At 41.7% G+C, this 20459-nt stretch overlaps 1 protein-coding gene and 2 long non-coding RNA genes across 17 annotated transcripts in view; 1 reads left to right on the top strand and 2 right to left on the bottom strand.

The window, feature by feature from the left end:
* LOC118369028 (ninein-like) overlaps positions 1–20459 on the top strand; it is an 81839-nt gene that overhangs the window by 59390 nt on the left and 1990 nt on the right. The window contains 1 exon segment of the mRNA XM_052496220.1: positions 15932–16048. Within this exon segment, the coding sequence (XP_052352180.1) occupies positions 15932–16048 (117 nt within the window).
* On the bottom strand, positions 423–8738 carry LOC127915790 (uncharacterized). 13 transcript variants are annotated; one of them, XR_008092225.1, is made up of 8 exons: positions 6470–6499; positions 5936–6049; positions 5773–5855; positions 4858–5125; positions 2152–2422; positions 865–1765; positions 550–759; positions 423–472 (listed from the first exon to the last, which is right to left on the bottom strand). It is a non-coding gene; the product is annotated as an uncharacterized LOC127915790 (long non-coding RNA). The 13 variants fall into 13 exon arrangements; XR_008092226.1 differs by lacking the exon at positions 6470–6499 and adding an exon at positions 6433–6462; XR_008092227.1 differs by lacking the exon at positions 6470–6499 and adding an exon at positions 5662–5698 and having other exon boundaries at positions 4858–4968; positions 5736–5855; positions 5936–6379.
* Positions 8997–9731, bottom strand: LOC127915789 (uncharacterized). 3 transcript variants are annotated; one of them, XR_008092210.1, is made up of 3 exons: positions 9605–9731; positions 9222–9432; positions 8997–9140 (listed from the first exon to the last, which is right to left on the bottom strand). It is a non-coding gene; the product is annotated as an uncharacterized LOC127915789 (long non-coding RNA). The 3 variants fall into 3 exon arrangements; XR_008092214.1 differs by having other exon boundaries at positions 9524–9666; XR_008092213.1 differs by having other exon boundaries at positions 9222–9341; positions 9524–9666.

Here is a 20459-nt window from a genome sequence, read left to right as displayed (position 1 = left end):
TGTAGCAGGCTAATCACCTCCTGTAGCAGGCTAATCACCTCCTGTAGCAGGCTAATCACCTCCTGTAGCAGGCTAATCACCTCCTGTAGCAGGCTAATCACCTCCTGTAGCAGGCTAATCACCTCCTGTAGCAGGCTAATCACCTCCTGTAGCAGGCTAATCACCTCCTGTAGCAGGCTAATCACCACCTGTAGCAGGCTAATCACCACCTGTAGCAGGCTAATCACCACCTGTAGCAGGCTAATCACCACCTGTAGCAGGCTAATCACCACCTGTAGCAGGCTAATCACCACCTGTAGCAGGCTAATCACCACCTGTAGCAGGCTAATCACCACCTGTAGCAGGCTAATCACCACCTGTAGCAGGCTAATCACCACCTGTAGCAGGCTAGGCACCTCCTGTAGCAGGCTAGGCATAGCAGGCTAGGCACCTCCTGTAGCAGGCTAGGCACCTCCTGTAGCAGGCTAGGCACCTCCTGTAGCAGGCTAGGCATAGCAGGCTAGGCACCTCCTGTAGCAGGCTAGGCACCTCCTGTAGCAGGCTAATCACCTCCTGTAGCAGGCTAGGCACCTCCTGTAGCAGGCTAGGCACCTCCTGTAGCAGGCTAGGCACCTCCTGTAGCAGGCTAGGCACCTCCTGTAGCAGGCTAGGCACCTCCTGTAGCAGGCTAGGCACCTCCTGTAGCAGGCTAGGCACCTCCTGTAGCAGGCTAGGCACCTCCTGTAGCAGGCTAGGCACCTCCTGTAGCAGGCTAGGCACCTCCTGTAGCAGGCTAATCACCTCCTGTAGCAGGCTAATCACCTCCTGTAGCAGGCTAATCACCTCCTGTAGCAGGCTAATCACCTCCTGTAGCAGGCTAATCACCTCCTGTAGCAGGCTAGGCACCTCCTGTAGCAGGCTAGGCACCTCCTGTAGCAGGCTAGGCACCTCCTGTAGCAGGCTAGGCACCTCCTGTAGCAGGCTAGGCACCTCCTGTAGCAGGCTAGGCACCTCCTGTAGCAGGCTAGGCACCTCCTGTAGCAGGCTAGGCACCTCCTGTAGCAGGCTAGGCACCTCCTGTAGCAGGCTAGGCACCTCCTGTAGCAGGCTAGGCACCTCCTGTAGCAGGCTAGGCACCTCCTGTAGCAGGCTAGGCACCTCCTGTAGCAGGCTAGGCACCTCCTGTAGCAGGCTAGGCACCTCCTGTAGCAGGCTAGGCACCTCCTGTAGCAGGCTAGGCACCACCTGTAGCAGGCTAGGCACCACCTGTAGCAGGCTAATCACACCTCTAACTGGAAATCTATCCTCAGATCTTCTTCTAGTTCTTTGAATCAATCAATGCAGCTGGCATATCTGGTGATCTACAATCTAGCACTTAGTATACAGTATCTTCACCCTCACGGTGTCCAACAGCTATTTACTGCTACTGTCACACTTTATACACTGTCTATTCTACAGCTCTTCATCATATCCTGTTGATTATGGGAATACCGGACTCTTCTGATCTGCCTCGATTACACTCTGATGGGACCTGAACCACTTGATTACATTATTATAGGAACTGAACCACTTGATTACATTATTATAGGACCTGAACTACTTGATTACATTATTATTATTATAGGACCTGAACCACTTGATTACATTATTATAGGAACTGAACCACAGACACCTTGATTACATTATTATAGGAACTGAACCACAAACACCTTAATTATATTATTATTATAGGAACTGAACCACAGACACCTTGATTATATTATTATAGGAACTGAACCACAGACACCTTGATTATATTATTATAGGAACTGAACCACAGACACCTTGATTATATTATTATAGGAACTGAACCACAAACACCTTGATTATATTATTATAGGAACTGAACCACAGACACCTTGATTATATTATTATAGGAACTGAACCACAAACACCTTGATTATATTATTATAGGAACTGAACCACAAACACCTTTATTATTATTATTATTATTATTATTATAGGAACTGAACCACAAACACCTTGATTATATTATTATAGGAACTGAACCACAGACACCTTGATTATATTATTATTATAGGAACTGAACCACAAACACCTTGATTATATTATTATAGGAACTGAACCACAAACACCTTGATTATATTATTATAGGAACTGAACCACAAACACCTTGATTACATTATTATAGGAACTGAACCACAGACACCTTGATTATATTATTATAGGAACTGAACCACAAACACCTTGATTACATTATTATAGGAACTGAACCACAGACACCTTGATTATATTATTATTATTATTATAGGAACTGAACCACAAACACCTTGATTACATTATTATAGGAACTGAACCACAGACACCTTGATTATATTATTATTATAGGAACTGAACCACAAACACCTTGATTACATTATTATAGGAACTGAACCACAGACACCTTGATTATATTATTATTATAGGAACTGAACCACAGACACCTTGATTATATTATTATTATAGGAACTGAACCACAGACACCTTGATTATATTATTATAGGAACTGAACCACAAACACCTTGATTATATTATTATTATTATAGGAACTGAACCACAAACACCTTGATTATATTATTATAGGAACTGAACCACAAACACCTTGATTATTATTATTATAGGAACTGAACCACAAACACCTTGATTATTATTATTATAGGAACTGAACCACAAACACCTTGATTATTATTATTATAGGAACTGAACCACAAACACCTTGATTATATTATTATAGGAACTGAACCACAAACACCTTGATTATTATTATTATTATAGGAACTGAACCACAAACACCTTGATTATTATTATTATAGGAACTGAACCACAAACACCTTTATTATTATTATAGGAACTGAACCACAAACACCTTGATTATATTATTATAGGAACTGAACCACAGACACCTTGATTATATTATTATTATAGGAACTGAACCACAGACACCTTGATTATATTATTATTATAGGAACTGAACCACAAACACCTTGATTATATTATTATTATTATAGGAACTGAACCACAAACACCTTGATTATATTATTATAGGAACTGAACCACAAACACCTTGATTATTATTATTATAGGAACTGAACCACAAACACCTTGATTATATTATTATAGGAACTGAACCACAAACACCTTTATTATTATTATAGGAACTGAACCACAAACACCTTGATTATTATTATTATAGGAACTGAACCACAAACACCTTGATTATTATTATTATAGGAACTGAACCACAAACACCTTGATTATATTATTATAGGAACTGAACCACAAACACCTTGATTATTATTATTATAGGAACTGAACCACAAACACCTTGATTATATTATTATAGGAACTGAACCACAGACACCTTGATTATATTATTATAGGAACTGAACCACAAACACCTTGATTATATTATTATAGGAACTGAACCACAAACACCTTTATTATTATTATTATTATTATTATTATTATAGGAACTGAACCACAAACACCTTGATTATATTATTATAGGAACTGAACCACAGACACCTTGATTATATTATTATTATAGGAACTGAACCACAAACACCTTGATTATATTATTATAGGAACTGAACCACAAACACCTTGATTATATTATAGGAACTGAACCACAAACACCTTGATTACATTATTATAGGAACTGAACCACAGACACCTTGATTATATTATTATAGGAACTGAACCACAAACACCTTGATTACATTATTATAGGAACTGAACCACAGACACCTTGATTATATTATTATTATTATTATTATAGGAACTGAACCACAAACACCTTGATTACATTATTATAGGAACTGAACCACAGACACCTTGATTATATTATTATTATAGGAACTGAACCACAAACACCTTGATTACATTATTATAGGAACTGAACCACAGACACCTTGATTATATTATTATTATAGGAACTGAACCACAGACACCTTGATTATATTATTATAGGAACTGAACCACAGACACCTTGATTATATTATTATTATTATAGGAACTGAACCACAAACACCTTGATTATATTATTATTATTATAGGAACTGAACCACAAACACCTTGATTATATTATTATAGGAACTGAACCACAAACACCTTGATTATTATTATTATAGGAACTGAACCACAAACACCTTGATTATTATTATTATAGGAACTGAACCACAAACACCTTGATTATTATTATTATAGGAACTGAACCACAAACACCTTGATTATATTATTATAGGAACTGAACCACAAACACCTTGATTATTATTATTATAGGAACTGAACCACAAACACCTTGATTATTATTATTATAGGAACTGAACCACAAACACCTTGATTATTATTATTATAGGAACTGAACCACAAACACCTTGATTATATTATTATAGGAACTGAACCACAAACACCTTGATTATTATTATTATAGGAACTGAACCACAAACACCTTGATTATATTATTATAGGAACTGAACCACAGACACCTTGATTATATTATTATAGGAACTGAACCACAAACACCTTGATTATATTATTATAGGAACTGAACCACAAACACCTTGATTATATTATTATAGGAACTGAACCACAGACACCTTGATTATATTATTATTATAGGAACTGAACCACAAACACCTTTATTATTATTATTATTATTATTATTATAGGAACTGAACCACAAACACCTTGATTATATTATTATAGGAACTGAACCACAGACACCTTGATTATATTATTATTATAGGAACTGAACCACAAACACCTTGATTATATTATTATAGGAACTGAACCACAAACACCTTGATTATATTATTATAGGAACTGAACCACAGACACCTTGATTATATTATTATAGGAACTGAACCACAAACACCTTGATTACATTATTATAGGAACTGAACCACAAACACCTTGATTACATTATTATAGGAACTGAACCACAGACACCTTGATTATATTATTATTATTATTATAGGAACTGAACCACAAACACCTTGATTACATTATTATAGGAACTGAACCACAGACACCTTGATTATATTATTATAGGAACTGAACCACAAACACCTTGATTACATTATTATAGGAACTGAACCACAGACACCTTGATTATATTATTATTATAGGAACTGAACCACAGACACCTTGATTATATTATTATAGGAACTGAACCACAAACACCTTGATTTATTATTATTATAGGAACTGAACCACAAACACCTTGATTATATTATTATTATTATAGGAACTGAACCACAAACACCTTGATTATATTATTATAGGAACTGAACCACAAACACCTTGATTATTATTATTATAGGAACTGAACCACAAACACCTTGATTATTATTATTATAGGAACTGAACCACAAACACCTTGATTATTATTATTATAGGAACTGAACCACAAACACCTTGATTATTATTATTATAGGAACTGAACCACAAACACCTTGATTATTATTATTATAGGAACTGAACCACAAACACCTTGATTATTATTATTATAGGAACTGAACCACAAACACCTTGATTATTATTATTATAGGAACTGAACCACAAACACCTTGATTATATTATTATAGGAACTGAACCACAAACACCTTGATTACATTATTATAGGAACTGAACCACAGACACCTTGATTATATTATTATAGGAACTGAACCACAAACACCTTGATTACATTATTATAGGAACTGAACCACAAACACCTTGATTACATTATTATAGGAACTGAACCACAGACACCTTGATTATATTATTATTATTATTATAGGAACTGAACCACAAACACCTTGATTACATTATTATAGGAACTGAACCACAGACACCTTGATTATATTATTATTATAGGAACTGAACCACAGACACCTTGATTATATTATTATTATAGGAACTGAACCACAGACACCTTGATTATATTATTATAGGAACTGAACCACAAACACCTTGATTACATTATTATAGGAACTGAACCACAGACACCTTGATTATATTATTATTATAGGAACTGAACCACAAACACCTTGATTATATTATTATTATTATAGGAACTGAACCACAAACACCTTGATTATATTATTATAGGAACTGAACCACAAACACCTTGATTATTATTATTATAGGAACTGAACCACAAACACCTTGATTATTATTATTATAGGAACTGAACCACAAACACCTTGATTATTATTATTATAGGAACTGAACCACAAACACCTTGATTATATTATTATAGGAACTGAACCACAAACACCTTGATTATTATTATTATAGGAACTGAACCACAAACACCTTGATTATTATTATTATAGGAACTGAACCACAAACACCTTGATTATTATTATTATAGGAACTGAACCACAAACACCTTGATTATTATTATTATAGGAACTGAACCACAAACACCTTGATTACATTATTATAGGAACTGAACCACAGACACCTTGATTACATTATTATAGGAACTGAACCACAGACACCTTGATTATATTATTATTATAGGACCTGAACCACAAACACCTTGATTACATTATTATAGGACCTGAACCACAGACACCTTGATTATATTATTATTATTATTATAGGAACTGAACCACAAACACCTTGATTACATTATTATAGGACCTGAACCACAAACACCTTGATTACATTATTATAGGACCTGAACCACAAACACCTTGATTACATTATTATAGGACCTGAACCACAGACACCTTGATTATATTATTATTATTATTATAGGAACTGAACCACAAACACCTTGATTACATTATTATAGGACCTGAACCACAAACACCTTGATTACATTATTATAGGAATTGAACCACAGAGACCTTACAAAATGTCCCTCCATTTTCACTTTGGGGAATATAAATGTTTGAAAATAGAAGTGAGAATTGAAATGCCTCTTTTTTTGGGGGGGGGGGGTTCTGTAGCTGTGACATTTTGTCCTGGTTTCATCACCACACCCACTGCCTTGCCATCTTCATATTTTCTCACGTGTGTGTGTTTTGTAGTGTGTGTGTGTGTTCTGTAGTAGGGCTGACCCCATTTAGTCGACTGGTCGATGGGCTGTTGGACAACCGAGATTCTTTCGTCGAGCAGTCGCAATATATTTTTTGTTTTCATGGTGCACCAAAACACCTGTGGAATAATCCATTACGAAGGCCACTGGGATGGTACAGTCCATCACTCTAAGACATTGTATGTGGTTATATTATGTCAAAAAAAAATAATGGTGCAATACTAATAAATAATATTATTTTTTTTATAACAAATGTGCTCTCTCCCTCTCACTGTCCGTGTTTCTGGAACATAATATTCAGTGCGCCGTAAAATTGACGACTTTCCCTTTGTTGCCATGTTGCATGCTGGGATTGAGACCAGGAGGAGGCAGCAGTGGAAGTGAGAATTGAAATGCCTCTTTTTTTGTGTGGGGGGGTTCTGTAGCTGTGACATTTTGTCCTGGTTTCATCACCACACCCACTGCCTTGCCATCTTCATGTTTTCGAGCCGAATTGTCTAAAAAAAAAAAAAATTGAGGAGAGAGAATCCCAATTTTAATTTGTTCTAGAATCAACATCCTGCCCAGACCGCTGGCGCGTCCGCCGTCGTACGCATGTTGATTTGTTTGTTCACCCACACCAGACGCGATGAGGACACGCAGGTTGGAGTGTGGACCTCGGTTCAATCACCCACGTGGGTATATGCTCCTAAAAACCAATGAGATGGTAGAGGCGGTGTCTTGCAGCGCGGCGCGTTAAGCGTCGCAAATCGAACCAAGTTCTCTTAGTGTTTTACACTGGTCCAAATGGTCAGAGAAAACATTGTACTCTAACAGCAACTGTTTGGCACACAAATACTCTCACAACGCTTCCTCCTCTCTACCCTCTGTTTACTTGATCACCTGTAGTTTCATAAACTTAAGTCAAATGTCTTCCACAGATCTGACTTCCCCCTCCGGAGCGTTCGCCCGTTTTCTAGTTTGTTGTTCACGTCATCCACATCCATTTTGCTGTGTTATGACGTTTTGGGTTTTGTTATTTATTGACGTGGTTATGATGGGCTGTAGGTCAGGCGTCGCACGTACGCCATGCTTACGTGTTTTGTGTGAAGAGAGAGCGAGTGTTGAGGGAATAGCCAAAAAATAATAATAATAAATAAATTCCTTAACAAATGAGGGATTTTAGTAACAGGACTTTTCAGTAACAAGTAATAAACTAAATGGCTGTAATGATGTGGCAGCTTCATCACGGACAGGAAGATAAACACTGTGGTGCCTTTTCTCTGCAGTAGGGAGGAGAGCGAGACGATGCGTGTCAGGTCACACAGGCACTCGCTCTTCTTCTTTTTCGAGTCCATTTGTGTGATCAAAGAAATATCAGACGAGCTCGCTGCATATGTAGTTGATGTGATTCAAACACACAGGGTGTGTGTAAGTTTTAACATTTCAACTAATAAATTGTTCGTAAGAACAGGACGGCCCTCGTCGACCAAGATTATTATTATTATTATTATTATTTTTGTCTGGGACAGCCGTAGTGTGTGGGGAGTGTACGTTCTGAGTTTGGTGGTGTTTCCTCTAGATTCACCATGTCTGTCACTTTCTATTCTGGTGGGGGTTGGTGCTCAGATTGCACAGCTAAAGCCGAGTTAAGGTTAAACCTGCCTTGAGAAGGTTAAAGGACTAGAGGCCTGGACGGGGGGTGGGGGGGGGGTGAGCCCTGGTGAAGTGTTACCTGTCTTCTCTCTCCAGGGTGCTGCAATGCCAGAACAGAGGGCCGTTCATGCCGACAGCTACCGGAGGATCGGTGGACTCTGACTGACAGCAGCTTGGCTGTTTCAAACATCCCCGAGTCTGGTTTCCTTTACTTTCCGTCTGTCCTCCTCACCTAACCCCAGCCCAACCTGATTCTCCATGACTCATCTCCCCGTAATTCCCCTTACATGGTCGTTTCTAACTCCCTCCACCTGTCCTCACCTAACCCCAGCCCAACCTGATTCTCCATGACTCATCTCCCCTTAATTCCCCTTACCTGGTCGTTTCTAACTCCCTTCTCACCTAACCCCAGCCCAACCTGATTCACTCCCTCCTCACCTAACCCCAGCCCAACCTGATTCTCCATGACTCCTCTCCCCTTAATTCCCCTTACCTGGTCGTTTCTAACTCCCTCCTCACCTAACCCCAGCCCAACCTGATTCTCCATGACTCATCTCCCCTTAATTCCCCTTACCTGGTCGTTTCTAACTCCCTCCTCACCTAACCCCAGCCCAACCTGATTCTCCATGACTCATCTCCCCTTAATTCCCCTTACCTGGTCGTTTCTAACTCCCTCCAAACCTGTCCTCACCTAACCCCAGCCCAACCTGATTCTCCATGACTCATCTCCCCTTAATTCCCCTTACCTGGTCGTTTCTAACTCCTTCCAAACCTGTCCTCACCTAACCCCAGCCCAACCTGATTCTCCATGACTCCTCTCCCCTTAATTCCCCTTACCTGGTCGTTTCTAACTCCCTCCTCACCTAACCCCAGCCCAACCTGATTCTCCATGACTCATCTCCCCTTAATTCCCCTTACCTGGTCGTTTCTAACTCCCTCCAAACCTGTCCTCACCTAACCCCAGCCCAACCTGATTCTCCATGACTCATCTCCCCTTAATTCCCCTTACCTGGTCGTTTCTAACTCCCTCCAAACCTGTCCTCACCTAACCCCAGCCCAACCTAATCCTCCAGGAATTCCCTGAATTTCCCCATATGCCCCCATGCCTTCCGTCCTTAAAGGTGATGACCAGTGATCTGAATGGGGTGTTAGATACAGCTCAGTGTAAGGGGGTGTGTAATGAGTGTATGCATCCACTAGGTGGTGTATGAGAGTAAAACAGGCTTGTCTTTTGTTATTTTCCTCAAATCAAAGTGCTTTCTTAAGCTCTTAACAGTAGGTGAACTGTTGAGTCAAACAAAGGTTTGTGAAATATGCTCTGATTGCAGTAGATTCCTTGTACCAACAATGTTGATTTATTTATTTATTTTTTGTTTATCTTTGTCACATAATATTTTAATAAACTTTTGTTGGTGAACATGCTCACCTCTCACTACAGGTACGGGTATATCTGAAAGTACTGTGGTTTATTGTAAACTGGACCTGTTTATTACCAACAGTATTGAACTCGAAAGGACCAACAACATTTTTGATTGTAAAACAAATGTACATATTTTTTCATGATATTTATCAGAGTGCTTTGATTCATGTAGCAACCATGTTAGTATTGTCACTATGGTTCTTCGGGATCTTTGATAGTCCAGACTGAACTCAGAATAATAAGATCCAGGTGGTATCAGGGTCTTCTAGATAATGTCAAACCACAGTTTTATTCTCTATTGCTCTGTGTGCTTCGGTTTCGTTCATTTTTATTTAAATTCGCGTATTGTATTTCACTTTCTGTAGAATGTTTTTTTTTTTTTTTACGTTTCTGGATCAACAAGTTGGAAAATATAATTGAATATTTATTCATTTGTTTTTATCAATTTTATCTAGCTGTGATGTCACTTTTTCAATAAATGCACTACGATGTATTTCACTGGAAAGAATGAAGAGAAATAAAGCATTTAGTTTTCGGGTTTTGTGTTGCGTGGCTGCCTTCCTTGGCGTTATATCACATGTTCTGACGGTTTCCTCTCTGATTGTCCTGTTGAAACATCTTTGCTATTGTATATATAATATATTACCACATAAAAGAACAATCCGTTTTCTACACCTATTTGCCAGCTATGCGCGTTTTGCAGAACATACTTAAGTGATAATGCCCAAGGAGCCATACTTTGTAGGTACTAAATGGCACGGGTGTTTGGCCCGAGAGGAAGTGCAGAGCCAGCAAACCGTGCCAATATATCCGCGAAACACTGGCTTCGAGGGCATTACTTTTATACAACGGGTTACCAAAATATTCAAATAATGATTTACCTATTTTCATTAATGTTATTTTGATGAATTTATTAGTACCATTTCATCCTAACACAAGATGTAGTCCCGAAACAAACCTATGGTTGCTAATCAAGCCGGCTGGTTATTCCTTCTATTGATATCAGCTGATGTACGAAGGGCTATATAAATAGATTTGATTTAATTTGGATTAGATTTATTGGTTCCGTTCCGTTGCCAGAGACGAGACCCAGTCGTTCAGTCTTTTATGTTCTGTATCTACGGACGAGACCCAGTCGTTCAGTCTTTTATGTTCTGTATCTACGGACGCGACCCAGTCGTTCAGTCTTTTATGTTCTGTATCTACGGACAAGACCCAGTCGTTCAGTCTTATGTTCTGTATCTACGGACGAGACCCAGTCGTTCAGTCTTTTATGTTCTGTATCTACGGACGCGACCCAGTCGTTCAGTCTTTTATGTTCTGTATCTACGGACGCGACCCAGTCGTTCAGTCTTATGTTCTGTATCTACGGACGCGACCCAGTCGTTCAGTCTTTTATGTTCTGTATCTACGGACGAGACCCAGTCGTTCAGTCTTATGTCCTGTATCTATGGACGCGACCCAGTCGTTCAGTCTTTTATGTTCTGTATCTACGGACGAGACCCAGTCGTTCAGTCTTATGTTCTGTATCTACGGACGAGACCCAGTCGTTCAGTCTTATGTTCTGTATCTATGGACGCGACCCAGTCGTTCAGTCTTATGTTCTGTATCTACGGACGCGACCCAGTCGTTCAGTCTTATGTTCTGTATCTACGGACGAGACCCAGTCGTTCAGTCTTATGTTCTGTATCTACGGACGCGACCCAGTCGTTCAGTCTTATGTTCTGTATCTACGGACGAGACCCAGTCGTTCAGTCTTATGTTCTGTATCTACGGACGCGACCCAGTCGTTCAGTCTTATGTTCTGTATCTATGGACGCGACCCAGTCGTTCAGTCTTATGTTCTGTATCTACGGACGCGACCCAGTCGTTCAGTCTTTTATGTTCTGTATCTATGGACGCGACCCAGTCGTTCAGTCTTTTCTGTTCTGTATCTATGGACGCGACCCAGTCGTTCAGTCTTATTTTCTGTATCTACGGACGCGACCCAGTCGTTCAGTCTTATGTTCTGTATCTATGGACGCGACCCAGTTGTTCAGTCTTATGTTCTGTATCTATGGACGCGACCCAGTCGTTCAGTCTTATGTTCTGTATCTATGGACGCGACCCAGTCGTTCAGTCTTATGTTCTGTATCTTCGGACGAGACCCAGTCGTTCAGTCTTATGTTCTGTATCTACGGACGAGACCCAGTCGTTCAGTCTTATGTTCTGTATCTATGGACGCGACCCAGTCGTTCAGTCTTATGTTCTGTATCTATGGACGCGACCCAGTCGTTCAGTCTTTTATGTTCTGTATCTACGGACGCGACCCAGTCGTTCAGTCTTTTATGTTCTGTATCTACGGACAAGACCCAGTCGTTCAGTCTTATGTTCTGTATCTACGGACGAGACCCAGTCGTTCAGTCTTTTATGTTCTGTATCTACGGACGAGACCCAGTCGTTCAGTCTTATGTTCTGTATCTATGGACGCGACCCAGTCGTTCAGTCTTATGTTCTGTATCTATGGACGCGACCCAGTCGTTCAGTCTTATGTTCTGTATCTACGGACGCGACCCAGTCGTTCAGTCTTTTATGTTCTGTATCTATGGACGCGACCCAGTCGTTCAGTCTTTTATGTTCTGTATCTACGGACGCGACCCAGTCGTTCAGTCTTATGTTCTGTATCTACGGACGCGACCCAGTCGTTCAGTCTTTTATGTTCTGTATCTATGGACGCGACCCAGTCGTTCAGTCTTTTATGTTCTGTATCTACGGACGCGACCCAGTCGTTCAGTCTTTTATGTTCTGTATCTATGGACGCGACCCAGTCGTTCAGTCTTTTATGTTCTGTATCTACGGACGCGACCCAGTCGTTCATTCTAAGTATTCCATTGCCATACTGGAAGGAAACGTTATTATCCCTTGCTCGCTAGCTAGCCAACGACGGCTAATTTACAGTCAGGTCAAACAGTGCAGCCAGAATAACAACAGTAGATGCATTTTTTTGGGAGATTGAATTAGAATATTGGAACAATGTTGCAAATATCTGAGGCCATACGGTTTATGCAAATTTCCACTGTTGAAAAGTAAATGCTAGTCTAAAAATAAATTTGATGTCTAGATGCGTTTTATTGTGGAGATCAAGTTGATCTCCAGCAGGTGTATCTCACTGATCATCCCTAAAGCCAACACCTCATTTGGCCGCCTTTCGTTCCAGTTCTCTGATGCCTGTGACTGGAACGAATTGCAAGTTGGAGACTTTTATCTCCCTCACCAACTTCAAACATCAGCTATCTGAGCAGCTAACCGATCGCTGCAGCTGTACATAGTCTATCAGTAAATAGCCCACCCATTTTTACCTACCTCATCCCCATACTGTTTTTATTTATTTACTTTTCTGCTCTTTTGCACACCAATATCTCTACCTGTACATGATCATCTGATCATTTATCGCTCCAGTGTTAATCTGCAAAATTGTAATTATTCGCCTACCTCCTCATGCCTTTTGCACACATTGTGTATATAGACTCCCCTTTTTTCTACTGTGTTATTGACTTGTTAATTGTTTACTCTATGTGTAACTCTGTTGTCTGTTCTCAACTAGCCTACCTGGTTAAATAAAGGTGAAATAAAAAAATAATTTAAAAAAATCTTCCCTGCCTGGGCTGATGAGACAGTGGATAGCGCAGGTAAATGGAACAGAGAATCTTTGGACGTTAATAAAATATTTTGCTGGTGGCAATTTGTGGAATAGACACAGGCTGGTGATGGGCTTTTAACCAATCCACATTCAGGATTAGACCCACCCGTTGTTTAAAGCCAGACATGCAGCACAGTACTCCTAATTATTTACTTGTGTGATTTTAAACCATACGTGTGTATTTTTCTTTTCATTTTTAACATGCCAGATGATACATACAGATGGTTCAATGTGCCAGATGGTACATTCAGATGGTTAAACGTGCCAGATGGTACATTCAGATGGTTCAATGTGCCAGATGGTACATTCAGATGGTTAAACGTGCCAGATGGTACATACAGATGGTTAAACGTGCCAGATGGTACATACAGATGGTTAAACGTGCCAGATGGTACATACAGATGGTTAAACATACAGATGGTTAAACGTGCCAGGTGGTACATACAGATGGTTAAACGTGACAGGTGGTACATACAGATGGTTAAACGTGCCAGGTGGTACATACAGATGGTACATACGGATGGTTAAACATGCCAGATGGTAAATGCAGATGGTTAAACATGCCAGGTGATGCATACAGATGGTTAAACATGTCAAATGGTTAAACATGCCAGATGATGCATAAAGATGGTTAAACATGCCAGATGGCCCATACAGATGGTTAAACATGTCAGATGGTTAAACATGACAGATGGTACATACAGATGGTTAACATGCCATATGGTACATACAGGTGGTTAAATATGCCAGATGGTACATACAGGTGGTTACACATGCCAGATGGTACATAAAGATGGTTAAACATGCCAGATGGTAAATGCAGATGGTTAAACATGCCAGGTGATGCATACAGATGGTTAAACATGTCAAATGGTTAAACATGCCAGATGATGCATAAAGATGGTTAAACATGCCAGATGGTACATAAAGATGATTAAACATGCCAGATGATACATACAGATGGTTAAACATGCCAGATGATTCATACAGATGGTTAAACATGCCAGATGGTACATAAAGATGGTTAAACATGCCAGATGATACATACAGATGGTTAAACATGCCAGATGATACATACAGATGGTTAAACATGCCAGATGGTATATAAAGATGGTTAAACATGCCAGATGGTACATACAGATGGTTAAACATGCCATATGGTACATAAAGATGGTTAAACATGCCATATGGTACATACAGGTGGTTAAATATGCCAGATGGTACATACAGGTGGTTAAACATGCCAGATGGCACATACAGGTGGTTAAACATGCCAGATGATACATACAGGTGGTTAAACATGCCAGGTGGTACATACAGGTGGTTAAACATGCCAGATGATGCCTAAAGATGGTTAAACATGTCAGATGGTACATACAGATGGTTAAACATGCCAGATGGTACATACAGATGGTTAAACATGCCAGATGGTACATACAGATGGTTAAACATGCCAGATGGTACGTAAAGATGGTTAAACATGCCAGATGGTACATACAGATGGTTAAACATGCCAGATGGTACATACCGATGGTTAAACATGCCAAATAGTACATACAGATGATACATGCAGATGGTTAAACATGCCAGATGGTACATAAAGATGGTTAAAAATGCCAGATGATACATACAGATGGTTAAACATGCCAGATAATACATAAAGATGGTTAAACATGCCAAATAGTACATACAGATGATACATGCAGATGGTTAAACATGCCAGATGGTACATAACGATGGTGAAACATGCCGGATGGTACATACAGGTGGTTAAACATGCCCAATGATACATACAGGTGGTTAAACATAAAGATGGTTAAACATGCCAGATGGTACATAAAGATGGTTAAACATGCCAGATGGTACATACCGATGGTTAAACATGATGGTTAAACATGCCAGATGGTACATAAAGATGGTTAAAAATGCCAGATGATACATACAGATGGTTAAACATGCCAGATAATACATAAAGATGGTTAAACATGCCAAATAGTACATACAGATGATACATGCAGATGGTTAAACATGCCAGATGGTACATAACGATGGTGAAACATGCCGGATGGTACATACAGATGGTTAAACATGCCAGATGGTACATAACGATGGTTAAACATCTGTATACCTCTTCTCCATTCACCAGGATGAGAGGTCGATGATGATAATGATGAAGATGGAGGAGCGTATGAGGGAAATCGAACTGTCGCTGCATAACGTCAAGCTGCTTCTCAAAGAGAAGGTCTCTCAACTGAAAGATCAGGTACAGTTTAATCTATAGGTCAAATATAGGATTTACTATTAACATTATAGTCATTTAGCAGGCTTTTATCCAAAACAACTTTTAAAGGCGCAATTAAGGTTAGGTGCCTTGCTCAAGGGCACGTCAACAGATTTTTCACCTTGTCTGCTCTGAACCAGCAACCTTTCTGTTACTGGCCCACAACCTTTCTGCTACTGGCCCACAACCTTTCTGCTACTGGCCCACAACCTTTCTGTTACTGGCCCACAACCTTTCTTCTACTGGCCCACAACCTTTCTGTTACTGGCCCACAACCTTTCTGCTACTGGCCCACAACCTTTCTGTTACTGGCCCACAACCTTTCTGCTACTGGCCCACAACCTTTCTTCTACTGGCCCACAACCTTTCTGCTACTGGCCCACAACCTTTCTGCTACTGGCCCACAACCTTTCTGCTACTGGCCCACAACCTTTCTGCTACTGGCCCACAACCTTTCTTCTACTGGCCCACAACCTTTCTGCTACTGGCCCACAACCTTTCTGCTACTGGCCCACAACCTTTCTGCTACTAGACCACAACCTTTCTGTTACTGGCCCACAACCTTTCTTCTACTGGCCCACAACCTTTCTGCTACTAGACCACAACCTTTCTGTTACTGGCCCACAACCTTTCTGTTACTGGCCCACAACCTTTCTGCTACTGGCCCACAACCTTTCTGTTACTGGCCCACAACCTTTCTGTTACTGGCCCACAACCTTTCTGCTACTGGCCCACAACCTTTCTGTTACTGGCCCACAACCTTTCTTCTACTGGCCCACAACCTTTCTGCTACTGGCCCACAACCTTTCTGTTACTGGCCCACAACCTTTCTGTTACTGGCCCACAACCTTTCTGCTACTGGCCCACAACCTTTCTGTTACTGGCCCACAACCTTTCTGTTACTGGCCCACAACCTTTCTGCTACTGGCCCACAACCTTTCTGCTACTGGCCCACAACCTTTCTGTTACTGGCCCACAACCTTTCTGTTACTGGCCCACAACCTTTCTGTTACTGGCCCACAACCTTTCTGTTACTGGCCCACAACCTTTCTGTTACTGGCCCACAACCTTTCTGTTACTGGCCCACAACCTTTCTGCTACTGGCCCACAACCTTTCTGCTACTGGCCCACAACCTTTCTGCTACTGGCCCACAACCTTTCTGTTACTGGCCCACAACCTTTCTGTTACTGGCCCACAACCTTTCTGTTACTGGCCCACAACCTTTCTGCTACTGGCCCACAACCTTTCTGCTACTAGACCACAACCTTTCTTCTACTGGCCCACAACCTTTCTGCTACTGGCCCACAACCTTTCTGTTACTAGACCACAACCTTTCTGTTACTGGCCCACAACCTTTCTGCTACTAGCCCACAACCTTTCTGCTACTGGCCCACAACCTTTCTGTTACTGGCCCACAACCTTTCTGTTACTGGCCCACAACCTTTCTGTTACTGGCCCACAACCTTTCTGTTACTGGCCCACAACCTTTCTTCTACTGGCCCACAACCTTTCTGCTACTGGCCCACAACCTTTCTGTTCTTTCTGCTACTAGACCACTACTGGCCCACAACCTTTCTGTTACTGGACCACAACCTTTCTGCTACTGGCCCACAACCTTTCTGCTACTGGCCCACAACCTTTCTGCTACTAGACCACAACCTTTCTGCTACTAGACCACAACCTTTCTGTTACTGGCCCACAACCTTTCTTCTACTGGCCCACAACCTTTCTGTTACTGGCCCACAACCTTTCTGCTACTGGCCCACAACCTTTCTGCTACTAGACCACAACCTTTCTGTTACTGGCCCACAACCTTTCTGCTACTAGACCACAACCTTTGTTACTGGACCACAACCTTTCTGCTACTAGACCACAACCTTTCTGTTACTGGCCCACAACCTTTCTGTTACTGGCCTTTCTTCTAACAACCTTTCTGCTACTGGCCCACAACCTTTCTTCTACTGGCCCACAACCTTTCTGCTACTGGCCCACAACCTTTCTGCTACTGGCCCACAACCTTTCTGCTACTGGCCCACAACCTTTTACTGGCCCACAACCTTTCTGTTACTGGCCCACAACCTTTCTGCTACTGGCCCACAACCTTTCTGTTACTGGCCCACAACCTTTCTGCTACTGGCCCACAACCTTTCTGCTACTGGCCCACAACCTTTCTGCTACTGGCCCACAACCTTTCTGCCCACAACCTTTCTGTTACTGGCCCACAACCTTTCTGCTACTGGCCCACAACCTTTCTGCTACTGGCCCACAACCTTTCTGTTACTGGCCCACAACCTTTCTGTTACTGGCCCACAACCTTTCTGCTACTGGCCCACAACCTTTCTGCTACTGGCCCACAACCTTTCTGCTACTGGCCCACAACCTTTCTGCTACTGGCCCACAACCTTTCTGTTACTGGCCCACAACCTTTCTGCTACTGGCCCTCAACCTTTCTGCTACTGGCCCACAACCTTTCTGTTACCTTTCTTCTACTGGCCCACAACCTTTCTGTTACTGGCCCACAACCTTTCTGTTACTGGCCCGCAACCTTTCTGTTACTGGCCCACAACCTTTCTGTTACTCGCCCACAACCTTTCTGTTACCGGCCCACAACCTTTCTGTTACTGGCCCACAACCTTTCTGCTACTGGCCCACAACCTTTCTGCTACTGGCCCACAACCTTTCTGCTACTGGCCCACAACCTTTCCGTATACTGTCCCACAACCTTTCTGTTACTGGCCCACAACCTTTCTGTTACTGTCCCACAACCTTTCTGTTACTGGCCCATAACCTTTCTGTTACTGGCCCATAACCTTTCTGTTACTGGCCCACAACCTTTCTGCTACTGGCCCACAACCCTCTACTGTCCCATAACCTTTCTGTTACTGGCCCACAACCTTTCTGTTACTGGCCCATAACCTTTCTGTTACTGGCCCACAACCTTTCTGCTACTGGCCCTCAACCTTTCTGTTACTGGCCCACAACCTTTCTGCTACTGGCCCTCAACCTTTCTGTTACTGGCCCACAACATTTCTGTTACTACTGGCCCACAACCTTTCTGTTACTACTGGCCCTCAACCTTTCTGCTACTGGCCCACAACCTTTCTGTTACCTTTCTTCTACTGGCCCACAACCTTTCTGTTACTGGCCCACAACCTTTCTGTTACTGGCCCACAACCTTTCTGTTACTGGCCCACAACCTTTCTGCTACTGGCCCACAACCTTTCTGTTACTGGCCCGCAACCTTTCTGTTACTGGCCCACAACCTTTCTGTTACCGGCCCACAACCTTTCTGTTACTGGCCCACAACCTTTCTGCTACTACCTTTCTGCTACTGGCCCACAACCTTTCTGTTACTGGCCCACAACCTTTCTGTTACTGGCCCACAACCTTTCTGTTACTGTCCCACAACCTTTCTGTTACTGTCCCACAACCTTTCTGTTACTGGCCCACAACCTTTCTGTTACCGGCCCACAACCTTTCTGTTACTGGCCCACAACCTTTCTGCTACTGGCCCACAACCTTTCCGTATACTGTCCCACAACCTTTCTGTTACTGGCCCACAACCTTTCTGTTACTGGCCCACAACCTTTCTGTTACTGGCCCATAACCTTTCTGTTACTGGCCCATAACCTTTCTGTTTGGCCCACAACTACTGGCCCACTGTCCCACAACTTTCTGTTACTGGCCCATAACCTTTCTGTTACTGGCCCATAACCTTTCTGTTACTGGCCCACAACCTTTCTGCTACTGGCCCACAACCCCCTGTCCCATAACCTTTCTGTTACTGGCCCACAACCTTTCTGTTACTGGCCCACAACCTTTCTGTTACTGGCCCACAACCTTTCTGCTACTGGCCCTCAACCTTTCTGTTACAACCTTTCTCTACTGGCCCTCAACCTTTCTGTTACTGGCCCACAACCTTTCTGTTACTGGCCCACAACCTTTCTGTTTACTGGCCCACAACCTTTCTTCTACTGGCCCACAACCTTTCTGCTACTGGCCCATAACCTTTCTGTTACTACTGGCCCACAACCTTTCTGTTACTGGCCCACAACCTTTCTGTTACTGGCCCACAACCTTTCTGTTACTACTGGCCCACAACCTTTCTGCTACTGGCCCATAACCTTTCTGTTACTACTGGCCCACAACCTTTCTGTTACTGGCCCACAACCTTTCTGTTACTGCTGCCCCTGTTAAAGCCCTCAGTCAGTGGTCTCTTTACTCTGTTATCTCAGGATCTGTTTTCACTTTTTCTATATTGGTTTTTACTGAGTGAGGTTACCTAGCAATTATTGGGACTTGGATAATGTCACGGGAGTTGTTTATTGAGCCCTCTGACAAGTTGTTATAAAATACACGTATGGAATCGATGCAGTGTAAATGTATGATGAC

This window comes from Oncorhynchus keta, chromosome 35 (assembly GCF_023373465.1).
Source record: "Oncorhynchus keta strain PuntledgeMale-10-30-2019 chromosome 35, Oket_V2, whole genome shotgun sequence".
Classification (NCBI taxonomy): domain Eukaryota; kingdom Metazoa; phylum Chordata; class Actinopteri; order Salmoniformes; family Salmonidae; genus Oncorhynchus; species Oncorhynchus keta.
This window is presented reverse-complemented; position numbering and strand designations above follow the sequence as displayed.